This window comes from Anoplolepis gracilipes, chromosome 4 (genome assembly GCF_047496725.1).
Source record: "Anoplolepis gracilipes chromosome 4, ASM4749672v1, whole genome shotgun sequence".
Taxonomy (NCBI): Eukaryota; Metazoa; Arthropoda; class Insecta; order Hymenoptera; family Formicidae; genus Anoplolepis; species Anoplolepis gracilipes.
In genome coordinates, this window is record NC_132973.1 from 9,192,967 (window position 1) to 9,210,250 (window position 17,284).

The following is a 17,284-nucleotide window of genomic DNA, read 5'->3' on the forward strand; positions in this document are numbered from 1 at the left end:
ACGTGATCCAGCCGTGCGTAATCGGACGGACGCGCGTGATTCACCGGATAAATTCGCGAGACGACACCCTCTTTCACTCGATGATACGCTCTTGCTTGCTTTCGAAATGACGACGACGACGACGAGAGTCGAAGCGCGTCTGATTGTTGAATGAATATCGCGCGGCTAATCTACGCGCATAAACAAACACACACTAGAGCGTCGCGCAGCAGGTACGTGTATATACATACACGTAACGCACGCACACATACAGGTAAATGGAGCGACGCTACAAGCTACACCAGCAGCGCATTGTTTTGTTTCCAGAGACGATCGAACACCCGAATCTTCGACGCGCTCGCGCTCTCTCTCTCTCTCTCTTTCTCTTTCTCTTTCCTTGACGACGAATTAGTATGACGAGTTGCACAACGCGCGCACACACACTCGTCACACGCACCGACCCCGCTCCGATGAGGTAACGCACAGGGGAGAGAAAGAGGAGAATCCACGAGCGGTGAGAGCGAGCTGATGATTCGCCTCCACGGGAAAATAGTACCTCTCTCTCTCTCTCTCGCACACTCCCACTTTCGAATTAAATATATATGTATATATATCTTCAAAGAACGTCTTACTTACTATACCTTATCTCCTTTTTTTTATCGAGGTAGTATTACAATTCCGTACGCGGCTTATCCTTGTTTCTCACAGTTGTGATAAAATTAATCGAAGCAGGTAGACGCCTTGTCAAGTTTCGACTTATCACTCAATTACCGGAACTCTCCTCACAGATTTCGAGGTAGGTCTTGATACTTCGCTTTGAGATAATTCCACGACACTTGTATTCTCGGCGAAAGAAGTCTCCAAAGTACCTATCGGATTGTCAACGCACACACTCGTACAGCAAAAATGTACACACGGAGCGTTACTTGTTAAATGTTCGTCGCGCGTTTCCTCTCTCTCTCTTTCTTGTTTCGTACTCGCGTCCACCGTCGTGGTTTACTGTTTTCGCGCGACAGGCCGACTCTCTTCGCGCACGCGAGCAGAGTCTACGACAGGCTTGAACGAGTTCGAAAGAGCGAAGAGCGAGCGGTCGTCCGTTCGCGTCCGCCAGCCATGAACCTTCTACTCTGTTATTATTGTTTTGGTCGGGCGGCGCATGCGCGTTGCCTGTCCCACTCCGCCTGCCCGGTCACCCCTCCGTTCCCGCGTTCGTGTAAACAAACCGTTAACTCACGAGCCCCGGCGAATCGATAATACTCCTCGCCACGCCACTTCCCCGTTCCGTCATCTTTTTCTTTTCTCTTTCTCTCTCTCTCTCTCTTTCTTGCCGATCTATCTTTTTCCTCCCCTCCTCTCTACCGCAATTCTGTTCACAGGGAAAACGAGCGTAGCATGCATCGTGCGAAGATTCAGCCTCATTCTATCTCTCTCTCTCTCTTTTGTATTTATGTGAGAAATGCCGCGAATATTTTGGAAACGCACATCATTTCGTACACGGAACGTTTGCTTATAATCTTTTCGCGTGTACATACATACACGCGGCTCGGGAGCGGGTTTGAACGAAATACACTATGTCAGTGATGAGAGAGGGGGAAGGCGAAGAGAGAACAACATCGATGAGAGAAAGGGGGAGAGGGCGGGAGGGACATCGATGCGCGCGGATCAAGGTTACACTTGGGTACCTCTTCTACGTCAGCTCTCGTTGAGTTTACATTCGACATACGCATGCGCGCAGCATACACGCATACATACGCATTCTTGAGACGAATCATTCATTATCGCATACACGTAACGCGCCGTGTAGATCATATTTCTAAAAACAGAGGCACAAGCAGGATTTTTCTTTTTACGAGAATTTGGAGGATTAGAAAAGCACAAGATTTTACGCGAATGTACGATCTTACAGTATATTGCATTATTTTAATTTTTTTATTTTCTTTATAATTTTTGATTTTGAGAAATATAAAAATATATATATGAAAACATTTAGAAAAAATAATAACTGGAATTTATACCTCTTTCCTTTAGACAATCCTTGATATAATCAATATAATTCACATATTTTTAAAATTCATTAATCATTACATATTTTTAGAATTTATTATTATTTACAAATTCAGCTTACTTTCTGTGTCCAAAATGAAATTCGTTTGCTGTTTGTTCCACTTCGTCGTATCTCATTCTTAACGTATCCGGCTCTGCCAAGAATCTTTGCCATAAAATGTCCTTCTCCCGTTCTAAATTGGTATCCATCTTCTATATAACATGACAATTATTAGCAAACGATATATAATATTGATGATTCATTAACACGTATAGCTGTACCATTCGTTCTTTGAATTGATTTCTAATCCTTGTTAAATCTCCTTGTATCTCTTGAACAGTTGTAGATATCTCCTCACATTTATTGTTTATTTCATATGAAACTGGCCTGAAGCTAATTGTTGGTCCATTTTGCGTTTCAGTCATATAATCCTTGTTAACTTCGTCCACTCTAATTTTATAGAAATTATATAAAAATAACACATCACAGTTATACTATAAGGTTACTAAAGAAAGTAGTACTTACAATTTCTGTAATATATCGATTTTATTATTTACATCTATTTCGAATATAAATTTCTTCTTCTCGATATTGTCGGCTATTAAGTTATCATATCTTTTTAATGCTGCAGAAAATGACTCGTCCGAAATATCGTTGCCAAGCATCATAGAAATAAATATTTGATTAAATACATTACAAATTTTTGGAGATTGAGTTACGAGGGAATATTCGTCTTGTTGTTGTTGCATGACTTCCTGCAGTTTATATTTTTCATATGAATAATGAAATCACTTTCATTAAAATAATAAACATAAACAGTGAGAAATTATTTCATTACTTACACATCTTGTAGAAGACAGTTTATATTCTGTGCTGATGTAATGATGAGCATCGGCAATAAATTCAGCAACTTCTCGTAGAGAACAAAATTGCATTTCCATTAACATACATAGTAAATCCACATAAACATGTCCATGTTCTACTGCGAGAGAATGTAAATTCTTGAGTTTTTTTAGACGAGTTTTTCTGCGTTCGAGACGAGCAAGTGCATCATTCCTCAAGATCTTTAACGTTTCCATTTCTGCGAACTGTACTATTGCTTCAGAAAATTGTTGATCCCACAAAAGTTGGATATTCTGCTCCAGAAAATCCCTCTTCATGCTTAACATTTGTATTTCATCACTGTTAAGTGAATAATAAAATATTACATTTAAATATAAAATAAATGATATTGATTGTTTCAGTGCCAATAACTCCAAGTAATATCAATAGTGTTATTACTTACTGTAATTTATTATCCTCAGGCACATTTAAAACTCCATCAATGTAGATATCTTGCATACATTGTAGCATTGCCACGTAAGACTCTTCTTGAATAGTAGCACTAATCTCTTCCATTTTAGAATTTGTGAAACTATAGAACCAACAAAATATATACTATAAACTGAATAAAGTAACATTATTTAATAAATTTTCTTTAAGAAATAGTTATACTTACGTAGTCTTACACAAGGATAACACATGCATTCTTTCATCAACTTGTTTCTCTCTACTATCATTTATTAGAGATGCATAATCAGAATCCTCTTCCTGCTCTTTCTTATTAGCATTTCCAAAATGCTTTTTTATATAAATACCTAGATAATGATTATAAAGTCCTAATTGTTTAATAAACAGGTCTATGGGCATTTGTGACCACAATACTGGACTGCCTTGCTAGAAAAGAAAATAAAAAATAATAAAAGAATTGAATAATGAAAATCAATTATAGAGCTTAAAATAATTACATTTTTAATAGCATCTCCATATACACTTAGAAGATTAGAAACATCTTCAGAAAACTGACAATTATTTTTGTCAAACTCTTTCAAAATCACACTGCAATCATCGTATGCTTTTTCTGTTTCAATCTGCTCTTTAGCCAATATAGTTTCTGCTTCTTCAATATCATCATCCAACTCATTTTCAATATCCCTGTAACAAGTACATGGCTTCAAATCATTTAATTAGCATACAAACATCTTGAATATACAATTTCTTGTGTTCTTACTTTAAATTTTTTAAACCATGTTTTAACGTTTGAAGAAATTTCTCGCTGTCTCTAGAGCTTTCCTTCAATATTTCATACTCTGCAAATAAATCTTCTTTACATGTATCGTCCACATTGACAAGCTGAAGCAAGTCTGGGCATTCTCTGGTTGCTTCCTCCAATGCAGCGTCCAATGCTTCGTCCTGTAGCCATTCGCCGGTGTTTTGCAACATATTTTTTCTGTAAAGAAACAGACTGTCAAAACTCTATTCTTCAATCAATTGCGACTACGTAAGGGGAATCTTACAATTCTACTTCTTCGATAGAGAGGACATTAGCGCCGCTCACATTCTTACAAAACCACTCCAGAAAAGGCTGCGTGCTGGGATCGTTGCAGGCCTTGCTCAAAATCTCTGGAGTAATCCCCGATGATAGATCCGGTCGCAGCTCGCGAATCTTATCATAGAACTGTTTACCGGTAACGCTCATTTTGCCTTCTTTTTATAAATATATATATCTGATTCTTTTATTCCATCTCTTCTCTTTAATTTTCCAAAAATATCGTGTTTTACAAGGTAATGACTAGACAACTTGCCTAATTCATCTCGCACATACTGGCACATACTTCGATTCTCTGTTCTCTGTATGAAGAAATTTTGAATGGTTGTTCGTTATATTAGGCCGGGTCTACAAAGGGCATGAACTCTAAAGGTAATACAGTAGTGACTTAACTCATGTTGGTAATTATGAACAACATTGTTATCGACATTTATGTTTTTTTTTTTTACTGCAATAAAAATTTTTTTATATTTCTGTATTTTAATCATTTATTTTATTCCATGATCCTTTGATAAATTTTTTGCTCGAGGAATTAAGCTGACCCTGTCAATCGACCTTGACGGTCATCGCCAATCATCACTGAAGAAAAAATATAATTTTTATATAAAAATAATATAATGATTAAAAGATATTTGTAATAACAAGTATAATATATATATATATATATATTATATCTCTCATTATGTATATAATGTAAATATTTTCATCGCTGCTCTTACACATATGTGTGTGTAAAAACTGTATTTGTGTAATTATTATTATTACAGAAGTTCTGAAAATAATTTTATACTCTCGTTTATCGCAAGCGTGTAAAAAAATTATAATCAAGATAATTAATAAATAAATTTTATATCAAAAAGAATCTGTGGATGAAATATAATAAAAATATAACTATTGAATTAATATCAATTTGAAATTTTGAGAAAATTACATAAAAAGGAAGAAACGTTTATTACGGTGTGGAGGAAGTGTAACAAAGTGCAACGCAAAGTGCAGTCAGAATGCAGCGTGTCGAGACCTTCGAGATCAGTCGAGATGTTCGATTTCGAGATGTCATTCGATGCGCGTAAATGGCGATAGAGATAGAAAGAAAGAGGAAGAAAAAAAGATTTAGAGGTATTTTTCTTCTACAATCGCGTGTGTTTATTTGCGCAACGAGAAAAATCCTTCTAAATTCAAACTAATTCACAATGGAGCGTGAATTAATTGTGAAATTTATCGAAGTAACGGGTGAGTATTTTATCGATGCATTAGCGCAAAAATATCGTCACATTCAGGTTAAATTCAGTGCAACAAGCAAATACAAGAGTCATGGAAATGTAAACATACATCTTTCTATATTTAGAATGAATTAAAACAATATCGAGGAGAGATCATTATCAAAATTGGTATTTTATTGCGAATAAATATATTCGATGCTCAATATTGTCAAATTTCGTGTTTCTGTCAGGCGAGAGTGAGACGACGGCACAACAATATCTAGCATTGGCCGATGGAAACGTCGAGATGGCGATTAGTCTTATGTTCGAGGGTGGTAGACCACCGGAGACCGAGAATTCAAATCCTGAGCCGCCAGTAAGAGCTCCTATATTACCCACGCAAGAGGTACTGGTGCCGTCAGAGCCAATGTGTTCATTTCCACGATTGTCAAATGTGTTCGATAGATTCAGAGACTTTGCAGTAGAAACCCGTATGTATTATTGTATGGCATATATTAGTTAATATGTGTTACATATCGAATAATACAAATTGATGCAGAGCGACAAGAGGAGGAAATGACTCATAGAGTAACAGGCATGAAACACATTTCTCAAAAGAAATCAAAACGATTAGAAGATTTATTCCGACCGCCAAGCAATATTCTCTTTTTGGGCTCTTTCATGGAGGCACGAGACCATGCAAAAACTCTGAATCGTTGGTTGCTCGTCAATGTTCAAAATCCACAAGAGTTTAGTTGTCAAGTTCTTAATAGAGATGTATGGCCTAATCAACAAATTCAAGAGATTGTGAAAGATCATTTTGTTTTGTGGCAAGTATGTCACATAAGTTATGATTTTCTATGGTTTAGATTTTGATTTATTACCATACTATATTTGTCATTATTTTTTCAATCAGGTTTTGTGCAGCGCATCGGATGGAAGACGTTACGTAGATTTTTATAATGTAGTGACGTATCCATATCTCGCAATTGTAGATCCTAGAACAGGAGAATGTATGAGAACTTACAATAACATTACTGTGGATAGTCTGATCTCTGATTTGAATGATATGTTAAGCACACATGCATCTCCAGAAAGTGCTTCACAAGTTACATCAAATTCTAAAGATTGGAATAATTTTCCTACAACGCCTCCAAAACGGAATATTCTAACTGATCAAATAAAAAATGTTGGTTATTAAATTTTTAAATCAATAATAATTTCAACTTTTCTCTCTTTTATGTATGAATAATTTTAAATTTATAATATTTCTATTTTCAGGATTGTGGTCCCAGTAGCAAAACTTCTAGGCTTTTATCGGAAAAAATAATAAATTCAGGTTAATATTTTTTATTTAAATAAATAATATTACAAAGATTGATTATGTATACTATATTGTAGATTTTTTCATTTATTTTACAAAACTGTATATCATAAAACCATTTTACTTAATTTAATATTTGTATTGTATGTATGCAGAAAGTGAAAATGTTACATCAGATAACATTACAAGTTCAAGTATTCCAAGTAGCAGTAACACTGCCTTTAATAAAAGAAGAAAGCTGAATGAATGTGAGGCTAAAGATAAACAACTAAACAATGAAAAATTAAAATCTGATACAGTTAAGGTTGAAACAAGTAAGCATGACATATCTGTAATTTACAAAATATTTTCCATATACCCTATATTATAAAATTTTTAAATCCAGGTGATGAACCCTTTTTACGGCTCTGCTTACGACTGCCAAATGGTACAAAGGAAACAATATCAATGTGTGCAACAGATACTATAGAAGTATGTTCTCAAAATATCTTTTTAATACTGCAAAATTATGTAATGTATTAAAAAATATGTAATATACTATAATCGTTTTTAGCACTTCTTGATTAAAATGGAGGATATGGGATTTCCATCAACAGAACATACTTTTTTAGTGCCATTCCCGAAAACAAACGTTGGTGCATTGTCTTCAAATACACGTCTATTAGATACAATTTTATTTCCAACAAACACAGTATTTATAACAAAGATACAGTAACATATCATAAGTGAATTATTTCTTCCATTATAATTCATCAATTTAAAAACTTGAATTGGAAAAATATTCATCAATAGTATTCCAATATATTTCTATGAAAGTTTGTAAAAATTATATACTGTGTTTTAAAGATAAAAATTTTAAGCTGATTCTGTTCTTTGAAATTAACAAACACAAGTCTTTCTTAGATTTATATAAATTTATGTAAATTGAAATAGAGAGATGGATATTTATAAAAGACAGAGATTGAACGTAGTGAAGCACTGCCATTCAGTGTTCATTTCAAATTTTCATTCACTATATAATCTTTTTATTCTAGGATAAGATTTGATATACTCATAATACATTGTAAGAGAAATTGTCAGTTACATACATTGTGTACAGCCACTATTACCCACCATTTTCTCTTGTTATTACTTACTCGTTTTATTAATACCATTTCTGAAAAACTTGTAAGTGCCGTCCATAATGTGTACAGCTGTCTCAAATGTACTTCCAGTGAAATATTTCAATGTCACATATGCAACAGATTATTACATATGTCATGATTAAAACATGCTAGAACATGTTATAAAGTAAGATATCTTAAAGAATGCTACATGAAAGAAAACTTTCGTCAATGTGATTCAAGATATAAGGTTCATATTACGAATTCAATAAAATAATTCAATGTTATTCTATATGTTACTGTAGTATATCACATATATTAATGTATGTGATCTTTATTAAGATAATCTGTTCAAGTTAAAACTGCCGCTATAATTAGTTATAAGATAGATATAAATTGAAATATTTTACAAGTATTATAAGTAAGATATTAATAGATATATAGTATACTAATATTACATATACATTGACACAAAAAACATTTCATACATGTCAAGTATCTGTATTTTTACTTATTTTTTAGTGTACAATATCATAATTCTTTAATATACATAGTAGAAAAGAGATATATTCTTGAATTTATTATGCATGTGTATACATATATACACACACACACACACATATATATATATATATATATATCTAAATATATAATATTTAAATATATATATTTAAAATCATATTACTTCACATTATATTTATTCACATTATATTATAAATTTTTATATATAAATTTTTTGTGTTTGTACAGACAATTTAATGATTTAATATTCATTCAGATATATAACTTTCAATGTAGCATTGTAATCAATAAATACAGATATATGTATACATGATTAATATTTTTAATATTATAGGATTGGATGTGTGCAGGATTCATACATTAAAATTCCAAATTAAAATGAAGATGATATAATATAACAAAATTTTGCAAAAACAATTTGCCATGTGTCTTTTATACACATATATATTACTAATCTATATATGTACATATATACAAATCAATTCAAAATATCATACTTTATATACATCATGTAGTTTCAGGCTCTTGATCTTAAATATTGACATCACATATAATATATATTTAGCACATATATAAGCTATATAATGATGTTTAAAAAAATAGATATATGTATATCCATTAAGACAGTTCCCTTAAAAATACTTTAGAAAAAATAAACAGTTGATATAAATATGTAAATTCATTGTTTAGTATTGTAAAATAATTCATTGCTATTGTCAGTTTTAGGAATCACATAACACAGATTGCTTTTGCTTTAAGTTACAAATATCTATCAAATATATATTCTGAAATATTACAAGACTCATCTCATCATGATAATAATGTGTGGAACTGTGATTCGATTAGAGCAGCAGTGGCGATAAATATCAATAGTTATTGATATTAATTTTTTTCAATTTAATATACAACCTGATGCAGAAAGCGGGATATTAATGAGGCGGTTGTATGAGTGATGTCTGCGCACGCAGGGTCATACCAGTCACATCTTCTGTATAGTGGAATGAGAAAAAAATAACAGAATATTAGATAACATAATTCATAATTAATTAGAATTCCATACAGTAGCATTAAATAAATAGCATTGCATAAAAAATTATAACATAAGAGCCAATAATTAATTGTCTAATGTGCGTCTGCCAATCTATTTACCAAATTTATGAATAAATAAATACTAAAATAAAAAACAAATTAAATATAAAAAGAAATCATATATATTGTTAGTAAATTCAGTTCCTAAAATTTTTGTTGATACTGCAATGTATTATGTTCTGGAGATAACACCTGTTAAAATTCTTTGAAAAAATAAGAAAGATAATTCAAGTGTTTTTATTCATATACATATTTCAATACATTATATATAACGATAACCTTTTCATCAAACAGATTTCATATATTAAATCAATACAATATCAATATACTGTCTATGCTACTGTCTATGCTCCTTAAGAGTGTGTGTACAGTTCTTTTAATAATAAACATTATATTCGGAGACAACGCTATATGTGTTCAATGTTATATATATATATTTTGTGTGTGTGTGTGTATGTATATATATACATATAGCAGGTAAAGCCATATTAAAGAAAATGCTGTCCAAAAATATAAAATATTGTTAATAAATAATAAATTTGTAAACTTTCATTCACACACTATAGCAAATATACATAGATTTGATTACAAATATTAACATTATATAAGCATTTAAAATATAACATGTAGATATTAAATATCATTTAGCGACTAGATAAGAAAATATGGTGTTTTGCCATTAACAATGTATTGATCTAAAATTACTTTTTAAACATTGGAATTTCCTTTTTTATGATACTATTGAGCATAAGAGAATATGATAATATTAAAGATAAATATATGTCTATCTTTTTTTTTTTTCAAATTTTTGTCTAAAGGATATTTAAAAATAGATGTCAAAACTTTATAATATAACGATTGGTATGAGAAACCTATAAATATCATGTGAGTAGAGCAAAGTAGTTAAGGATTGTAAAGCATTTTCATTCAGCTCATATGAATAATTTTAAAGCAATAACTTATAGAAATTTATGAAAAGAATTCTTCTTCCATACCGAGATGTCCCAGAACTACACCCATTGGTGTGCGTTTCAAGCCGATGCCTTCAATTTTGTTGACAATCTTGTTTTTGATATTTCTTAATCTCAGTGAGGCATGCATGAAGGTCACTGAAGATATTAATGCGGTAAGTAAAGTAATTCATTTTTTCTATTACTCAAAAAGCAATAAATGACAAAATTAATATAAATAATGATATAAAATAGTATCAATTGTCACACCTACCACAGAAAGGTAACAAAATACCCAGCAGGAAAACTATTAGAGACCCCAGAGTATATGTTATAAAACATCCAGCAAATATTATAAACAATACTCCAACAGCTGGATATTGCCTTTTAAAATTATGTATCACACTTCCTTTCATTGATACATAAGCAAATATACCCAAAATTGCCATCATTGCTAGCATACCGACTAGCATTTTAACAGGATGAAGTAATCTATATGCATAGAATTCATACAATAATAAACATGACAGAAATAAATTTATATAGAAAGCACAAGAAAATACAAAATATTTATTTGAAAACAATTTTAAAGAAATATTAATTAATATTAAATGGTGTTCCAACTGTCTTGTTTTGAAACTTGTTAATAAAAAAATAATATATTACATCTAAAACATACCATATATAAAATCAGAAGTCTTAAGATTACCAGAAGAAATGAAAGTTTTGCAATTGACATAGATTCAGAAAAATTCAACATAAAGAATATTTATGCGCAATTTTTATAATCACTTTTTTTTGCAAGGATTATGAGGATAACTCACCCAACGATAAGGAAGATAATGACAGACATGAACAGGTAATTGGTCTGATAATATAGAAGATTGTTGACCACTCGGTTGCCCCATTTCTCCAAGTCTTTGAGATTTGGTAGCTGAAAACGTGCGGACTCCAACAGGAAGTCGTCTAAGCTTCGCAGAGGCGGCAGCTCCAAATCGTTACTGACCAGCTTCGTCTTGTCCATCCTGACAAAGTGGCGATATCAGACGATATCGTAGATATTCGTCCTCCACAAGTTTGCCGGCCTTCCTCTAAATTATATACCGGTATTTTTGGACGATGACGAGTACGGCACAAATGTCATGTAAGATTGACAACAGCTACCAGAGAGAAGAATGAGAGGGGTCATGCCTCCGTTTTTCAGGGAACGCTTTTTCCCCGCCGTACAGTGGCGCTAACTGGATCCACAATTGAGTTTTCGGAACTACGTAGCTGGATCCACTTTCCAGTGCCACGGTAAAACGACCGATTGGTTCGAGTCCGTGCTAGATTCACAAATTGTGCACGAATAATATAATAAACATCACAAAAAGTGCATTATCTTTTTATATTATATTGTTTCATTTTTCTCTTTTAGTTTTCACTAATTTTTTTGTTTGTGTTTTTTATTTTATTTTATGCTATAACAACGCTGAAATGGGTCGACAATATATAGTAATAGATGGTCCGAAGATGAACCAAAACGTTCAAATAAATGTTTTTTATTTAAAAGAAAATTTAAATTTTTATTTACGCCACTCTGGTTTATATTGCCTTTCTCCTTGACGTTATTAAAAATATTATATTATAAACTAAATATTATATGTGAATATTAAATTGTAAAATGAAATATATAAATATAAAATATTATAATTTATAACGATAATACATGAAAGTAATTTTTATTTAAACAAATTTTTACATAAAAGCTATCTAAAATCTAGAATTCGGTGTAATCATAGGATTAATATTTTTATATTAAAACCATATAGAATAGAATATTAAAAATCGTATCTTCAAAATCGAGATTTTATATTTATGAAAATAAATATATGAATACTATCAAATCCTTTAATAATAATAATTATTGTTATTTGCGCGAATAAGATTTATGGATAAATTATTGAATAATTAATATTTTTAAAAACGAATAAAATATATAAAGTATACATATAAGTATACAATATGCAATTTATCAAATTGATATTTAATTAATTGGATAAATTTTACATTCAAATATCATTTCTCTTTCATTTTTCTTTACGCAATGAAAAGACTTCGGAAAAATAATTAAACAACGATAAGGCATTTACAAGAACATAAAAATTTTATTATGGTCCATAATATCAGGTATAACAGTTACACTTATTTTATGGAGAATTGAATATCTTTGAATATTTATGCTATAGAGTACGTACAAGATCTCATGTGTTTACACGAATATTATAATTTTTTTTCAAAATAATGCTTGGTGACTTACTCGAATAAAAATATTATGGAAATCGATCTAGCTCGTTATAATGTAATAATTACGAAGCGCTTTTGCGGCGACTGTTGAATGTTTATCAACAGAAAAATACATTGACAACATGGACGGACTATATACACACTTATATTACAGTAAATCAGCGTCAAGCTAACGAAAGGGATGTTTAGAGGTTTAGCGAGTCTGATCGATTTTAAATATTTAACGTAATTTATTTCGCTAAAATGCTGTATTTACAAGGCTAATTACAATAAACAAATACACAGGTATATTATACAGACGGATATTGTTCGCGCAATTTTCGGATAAAAATGCCGTAAACATGTGAACGAATTTCAAGCAACGTTCTTAAAATTGAAAAAACTAAGTTTAAGCTTTCAGCTAAGAAGCTAAGAAATTTTATGATATATTTCTTAATTAATTAATTTATCTGATTGTTTATAATTTATCTTTCAGTCATTTCTTTTATATGATTTTAAGCAAAAAAGCAGGGAGATAGAAGACCAATACACTTCCTAACATGATTATTAAATACTGCATTTCTTTATTACAGTAACAGCACAGTAATTTTTTTTGATTAATCATTAACAGGGATACATATTTACATGTCTGTATTTGAAACCGCAATTTAGTCTGACCCTGAATTTTTTAATTAATTAATTCCAATAAGAAAATTGCATTCATTATGGAATTTTAAATAAAATGTGAATAACGTTAAAATCATATAACAGATCTTAACATTAAATATACAAGATTCGTGACAGAAGTTCAAGATATTTGAAAGTGTGCACTGAACTGTATTATGCGACATTATTTTTTTCTCTAAATATTTAACGAAGATATATACGTAGTATATTAAGAAATAAATATCGTAAGAATACAAAAGTACCTCGAAGTAATAACAAATGCGCGCACATGTTCAGGCACACAACGAGAGGAGAAAACAACTAATTCTTTTAACTTTGGAGAAATTTCAAACACTGGAGATTATCCGAGAGAATTAGACTCGGTTCACAATAAGAAGTAAAAGTTGAAGTAGGAACAAGGAAATAAAAATATTTTATTCGCTCATGCCCTTATTCTCCAGCTCTCTTATACCAAAATCCTCTTACTTCTTAATCCAGGTATACTCCACATATTGTAGACCGAGCCTTAACATCGCATCGCGATTAACGAGAACTCCGATTAACTAGATATTCTCTTCGTCTACATTACAGGTAGAAAGTTATAAGTTGTAGAAAGAGGCAGCAAATCGCTAACCGGAGTCAAAGTTGATCCAAGATCAGCGAGTTAAAACTTAGTCGCGCGCATATAAAGGATGCGATTGACGTTTAATCAATATTCTCAGTCTATATCATAGAAACGGAATTTCGGAACTAGATTTCTGTTATTCAAATACAATTATTATTCAATTAGTCGTATCTATTTTAATTATCTATTCTTGTTATAAATGTTTATATCTCGTAGAAATTTACGATGATCGTGTGTCTCCGTTAATTTTCACCTTCGTTTTATTTTCATAAAAGGTAAGAGTTTTAATTACTTGTCATTTTCACACGGTAACTAGGGATGGCGACAATCAGTGCGGTAGCAGTTCGGATCATTCTACAAAATACCCACTGTAATCAATACATACCTATCATTTTATCGTGCATAAATAACGAAGATTCAAATATATATATATATGAATATTATGTTTAAGAAATATATATACATAAATGTTTTAAAGTAAAATACACAATCATATTATACGCATTATTAAATTATATATACAGAGTGTCCCAGAGCACTTGTGCCAACGCTCGTGAGCAGCAATAATTATTGAACTATGAATTAAAAACGCTCAGGATATGCTGAGCGCTATATGCGGCGCGCGCTTATACGCTCAGCGTTTTTAATTAATATTTTAATAATTATGGCGAAAATTGCAAAATGGTATAAGACTTTTTGCTCAGTTTACTGTGCCCTACCTGCTCACGAGCGTTGGCACAAGTGCTCTGGGACACCCTTTATATAATCTAATACATAATATAATAAATATGATATAACATAGCATAATATTATAATAATATTCTACTTATTCTCAATTAACGCATTTTCTTCATATCATTACTTTTATAGAAAAAAAATCAGGTTTAAGCAATAACGTATACATTGAGGCAACGCTTGTTTGTATAACTATATACATTGTAAAGATAGATTGCGAGAAAAATACTTTCATTATTCGAATTATATGAAAAATTTCTTCAAAACATTACTAAAAATTTGAACTATTTATAATATAAATAAAACTGATTGTGAGTTGATAAATTATAATTGAGATAGTTGAATTTTTGTAAATGTTATTATCATTTTAATATCAATAATTTTATAATATTAATTTTGAATATATTTTCTCAATATACTAAAACACATACATAATAGAGAAAAAAACAAGATATAAATCCTACTGTCCGAAATAAATATGTATGCAATAGTGCAATTTTTAAAAGGCACTCAGAAAGAATACGCAGTCATCCCTCTTATCTGGTTAACAGATAATAATTCAGTTTGTTAATGGTAAAAAACCACATCTGATGTTAAATTTAAAGCATTAGTAAAATCTAATGCAGTCTATCAGTCGTCATGGAAAAATTTGATGTTAATGCTGTTTTATAGAGAAGGTATATTATACTCGTATTCTTAAAACATATGCAAACTTACTACATGTAAAATAATCTGCAAATATGTAATGTCTTAATATTTATTTATCTAAATGTTCAGATAATTATGATAAGGCTGAGCAATTTATAAATACTTATATTGAACAAATTACTTAATCATCAGATAATGCAACAAATATAAGAAAAGAAATATTTCAACAAAATAATTTAGTTGATTCTAAACATGATAAGTTAGAAAACAATGCGTCAAATATCACTATAAAACGTAAGAAAGACAAAAAGATTCAAAAATGTCATTTAAAAAACGAAGAAAAAAGTAAAGAGTCCGACTCCGACTTCAAGTAATGAAGATTCAAGTAATGAAGTAGTATATTCTTAAAATAAGAATATGATTTTATTTAAGATTTAAGATATAGATTGTAGTACTTTAGATTATGAGAAATTAAAATATGTTTAATCATTTAATGATATTCACTTGCCTTTTTTATTTTCGGCGAGCAGGATGTGGTTTTGAACACTCGAAAGTTGCTGTACGGGCAATGACAAGATTTCACTCACTAGGAATAGTCATCAAATACAAGCAATCAGAGTGCTTTAAACTGCTGAAGCAACGTACAAAGTATATAGAATCGCAAAATCAGGAGTTCGGAAACCAACATAGTGGCATATTGAAGAGGATAGCGGAAGATCCGCAGGTAGCCGTTTACATCGATCGGTGCATAGCAGCGATAGACCATACGCAGAAGAACAGTATATGGGACATTGTGTACGACAAATCATGGTCCACTATCGCCCATATGGATTTCTGGGTGAATAATGTTATTCAAGATGGACGCCAAGATAAAGACAGACGCTAAGTATAAGCTATCCGTGTGATCTTTATGCTGAAGCTACTTACGTGAATGTCGAGGAAGAGGAATTTAAACAGGATATATCGAACTTTTTGATGTCCTATCAACGCAATTAAAGATTTCTGCAAAAGCTGCGTAAAGTGATATCATATTTTGTTTGACACGATTGGTCATGATAAATATTATAAATATTTATAAATTATATATATTTTTCAAATTATTAAATCTACTTCTTTCAGCTCTGTTAAATCTAAACACCAATCTAGAAAACGTAAAAAAATCTTTGGTCAGCTTAAGCGATGAAGAAGATGAAAACTGTGTCTGCTTAAAATATTTAAAGCCCTGGTCACAGTCAAAGGGTGGGTACAGTGCACCCATTGTAAGAGATGGGCACATGCACAATGTGTAAACAACGAAGTGTTTTATGTTTACGACAACTGCAACTCTGATTTTGATTAAAACGCAATTATTTAATAAGAGCCCAGTAAACACAAAGTAACAATAATGTAACTGTTTAGTTATAATTTCCCACTCAATAATATAAGTGTTATATAAAAGGTATGTTATGTTGTAGTTATATTATTGAGTGGGAAATTATAATTAAACAGTTATATTACTGTTACTTTGTATTTACTGGGAGCGTGTTAAAATTCTGATTATATTTTCCTGCTTAAATAATTATATCACTGAAGTATCAAGCAATATTTTTTTTGTCTTATAATACTACTAATACATTATATCATTTCCAACAATTTATTATTTTTTTATAAAATATTTTCTTAAATAAAAATGAATTTTTTACTGTCATTAATCCACTATCAGTAGTGATATTTAGACGACATAGTATGAAAGGACAAAAGGATATAAGAAATATAAGTTACTTCAGT

General features: G+C 30.9%; 4 protein-coding genes across 5 annotated transcripts in view; 1 reads left to right on the forward strand and 3 right to left on the reverse strand.

Annotated features, from left to right (window-relative positions):
• Positions 1-925, reverse strand: part of Dip-c (dipeptidase C) — a 31,851-nt gene extending 30,926 nt beyond the window's left edge. Inside the window, exon 1 of one of the 2 annotated variants that reach the window (XM_072890763.1) lies at positions 621-925. The gene's annotated coding sequence lies outside the window, so the exon portion shown is untranslated. Of the gene's footprint in view, positions 1-615 lie in introns of both variants that reach the window. The other variant, XM_072890762.1, reaches the window with a different exon arrangement.
• Positions 642-4,721, reverse strand: LOC140665062 (uncharacterized). The gene is made up of 10 exons (XM_072890758.1): positions 4,360-4,721; positions 4,074-4,292; positions 3,811-3,997; positions 3,522-3,739; positions 3,309-3,437; positions 2,866-3,205; positions 2,549-2,778; positions 2,305-2,473; positions 2,105-2,235; positions 642-1,792 (listed from the first exon to the last, which is right to left on the reverse strand). The coding sequence occupies exons 1-10, from the start codon at positions 4,539-4,541 to the stop codon at positions 1,672-1,674; spliced, it is 1,926 nt and encodes a 641-aa protein (XP_072746859.1). The 5' UTR covers positions 4,542-4,721; the 3' UTR covers positions 642-1,671.
• A 695-nt stretch (positions 4,722-5,416) lies between these two features.
• On the forward strand, positions 5,417-7,938 carry LOC140665144 (UBX domain-containing protein 7). Its single transcript, XM_072890896.1, has 8 exons — positions 5,417-5,621; positions 5,842-6,081; positions 6,150-6,424; positions 6,507-6,779; positions 6,872-6,929; positions 7,070-7,228; positions 7,300-7,385; positions 7,468-7,938. The coding sequence occupies exons 1-8, from the start codon at positions 5,582-5,584 to the stop codon at positions 7,627-7,629; spliced, it is 1,293 nt and encodes a 430-aa protein (XP_072746997.1). The 5' UTR covers positions 5,417-5,581; the 3' UTR covers positions 7,630-7,938.
• A 1,099-nt stretch (positions 7,939-9,037) lies between these two features.
• On the reverse strand, positions 9,038-11,738 carry Jwa (PRA1 family protein Jwa). The gene is made up of 4 exons (XM_072890900.1): positions 11,403-11,738; positions 10,853-11,070; positions 10,624-10,737; positions 9,038-9,527 (listed from the first exon to the last, which is right to left on the reverse strand). Exons 1-4 carry the CDS (start codon positions 11,600-11,602, stop codon positions 9,469-9,471), a joined length of 591 nt encoding a protein of 196 aa, XP_072747001.1. The 5' UTR covers positions 11,603-11,738; the 3' UTR covers positions 9,038-9,468.
• Between the last annotated feature and the right edge of the window lie 5,546 nt (positions 11,739-17,284).

What these genes read in the sequence shown, in the direction of transcription:
- LOC140665062 (XM_072890758.1), bottom strand. Translation starts at nt 4,541, where the DNA reads ATGAGCGTTACCGGTAAACAGTTCTATGATAAGATTCGCGAGCTGCGA. An exon ending in ATGGAGATGCTATTAAAAAT is followed by an intron (nt 3,740 to 3,810) that starts GTAATTATTTTA and finishes TTTCTTTTCTAG; the next exon opens with CAAGGCAGTCCAGTATTGTG. An exon ending in ATCAATTCAAAGAACGAATG is followed by an intron (nt 2,236 to 2,304) that starts GTACAGCTATAC and finishes CATGTTATATAG; the next exon opens with AAGATGGATACCAATTTAGA.
- LOC140665144 (XM_072890896.1), top strand. Translation starts at nt 5,582, where the DNA reads ATGGAGCGTGAATTAATTGTGAAATTTATCGAAGTAACGG. An exon ending in TAACTGATCAAATAAAAAAT is followed by an intron (nt 6,780 to 6,871) that starts GTTGGTTATTAA and finishes TTCTATTTTCAG; the next exon opens with GATTGTGGTCCCAGTAGCAA. An exon ending in GTGCAACAGATACTATAGAA is followed by an intron (nt 7,386 to 7,467) that starts GTATGTTCTCAA and finishes AATCGTTTTTAG; the next exon opens with CACTTCTTGATTAAAATGGA.
- Jwa (XM_072890900.1), bottom strand. Translation starts at nt 11,602, where the DNA reads ATGGACAAGACGAAGCTGGTCAGTAACGATTTGGAGCTGCCGCCTCTG. An exon ending in ATTATCTTCCTTATCGTTGG is followed by an intron (nt 11,071 to 11,402) that starts GTGAGTTATCCT and finishes CTATGCATATAG; the next exon opens with ATTACTTCATCCTGTTAAAA. An exon ending in TATTTTGTTACCTTTCTGTG is followed by an intron (nt 10,738 to 10,852) that starts GTAGGTGTGACA and finishes TAATATCTTCAG; the next exon opens with TGACCTTCATGCATGCCTCA.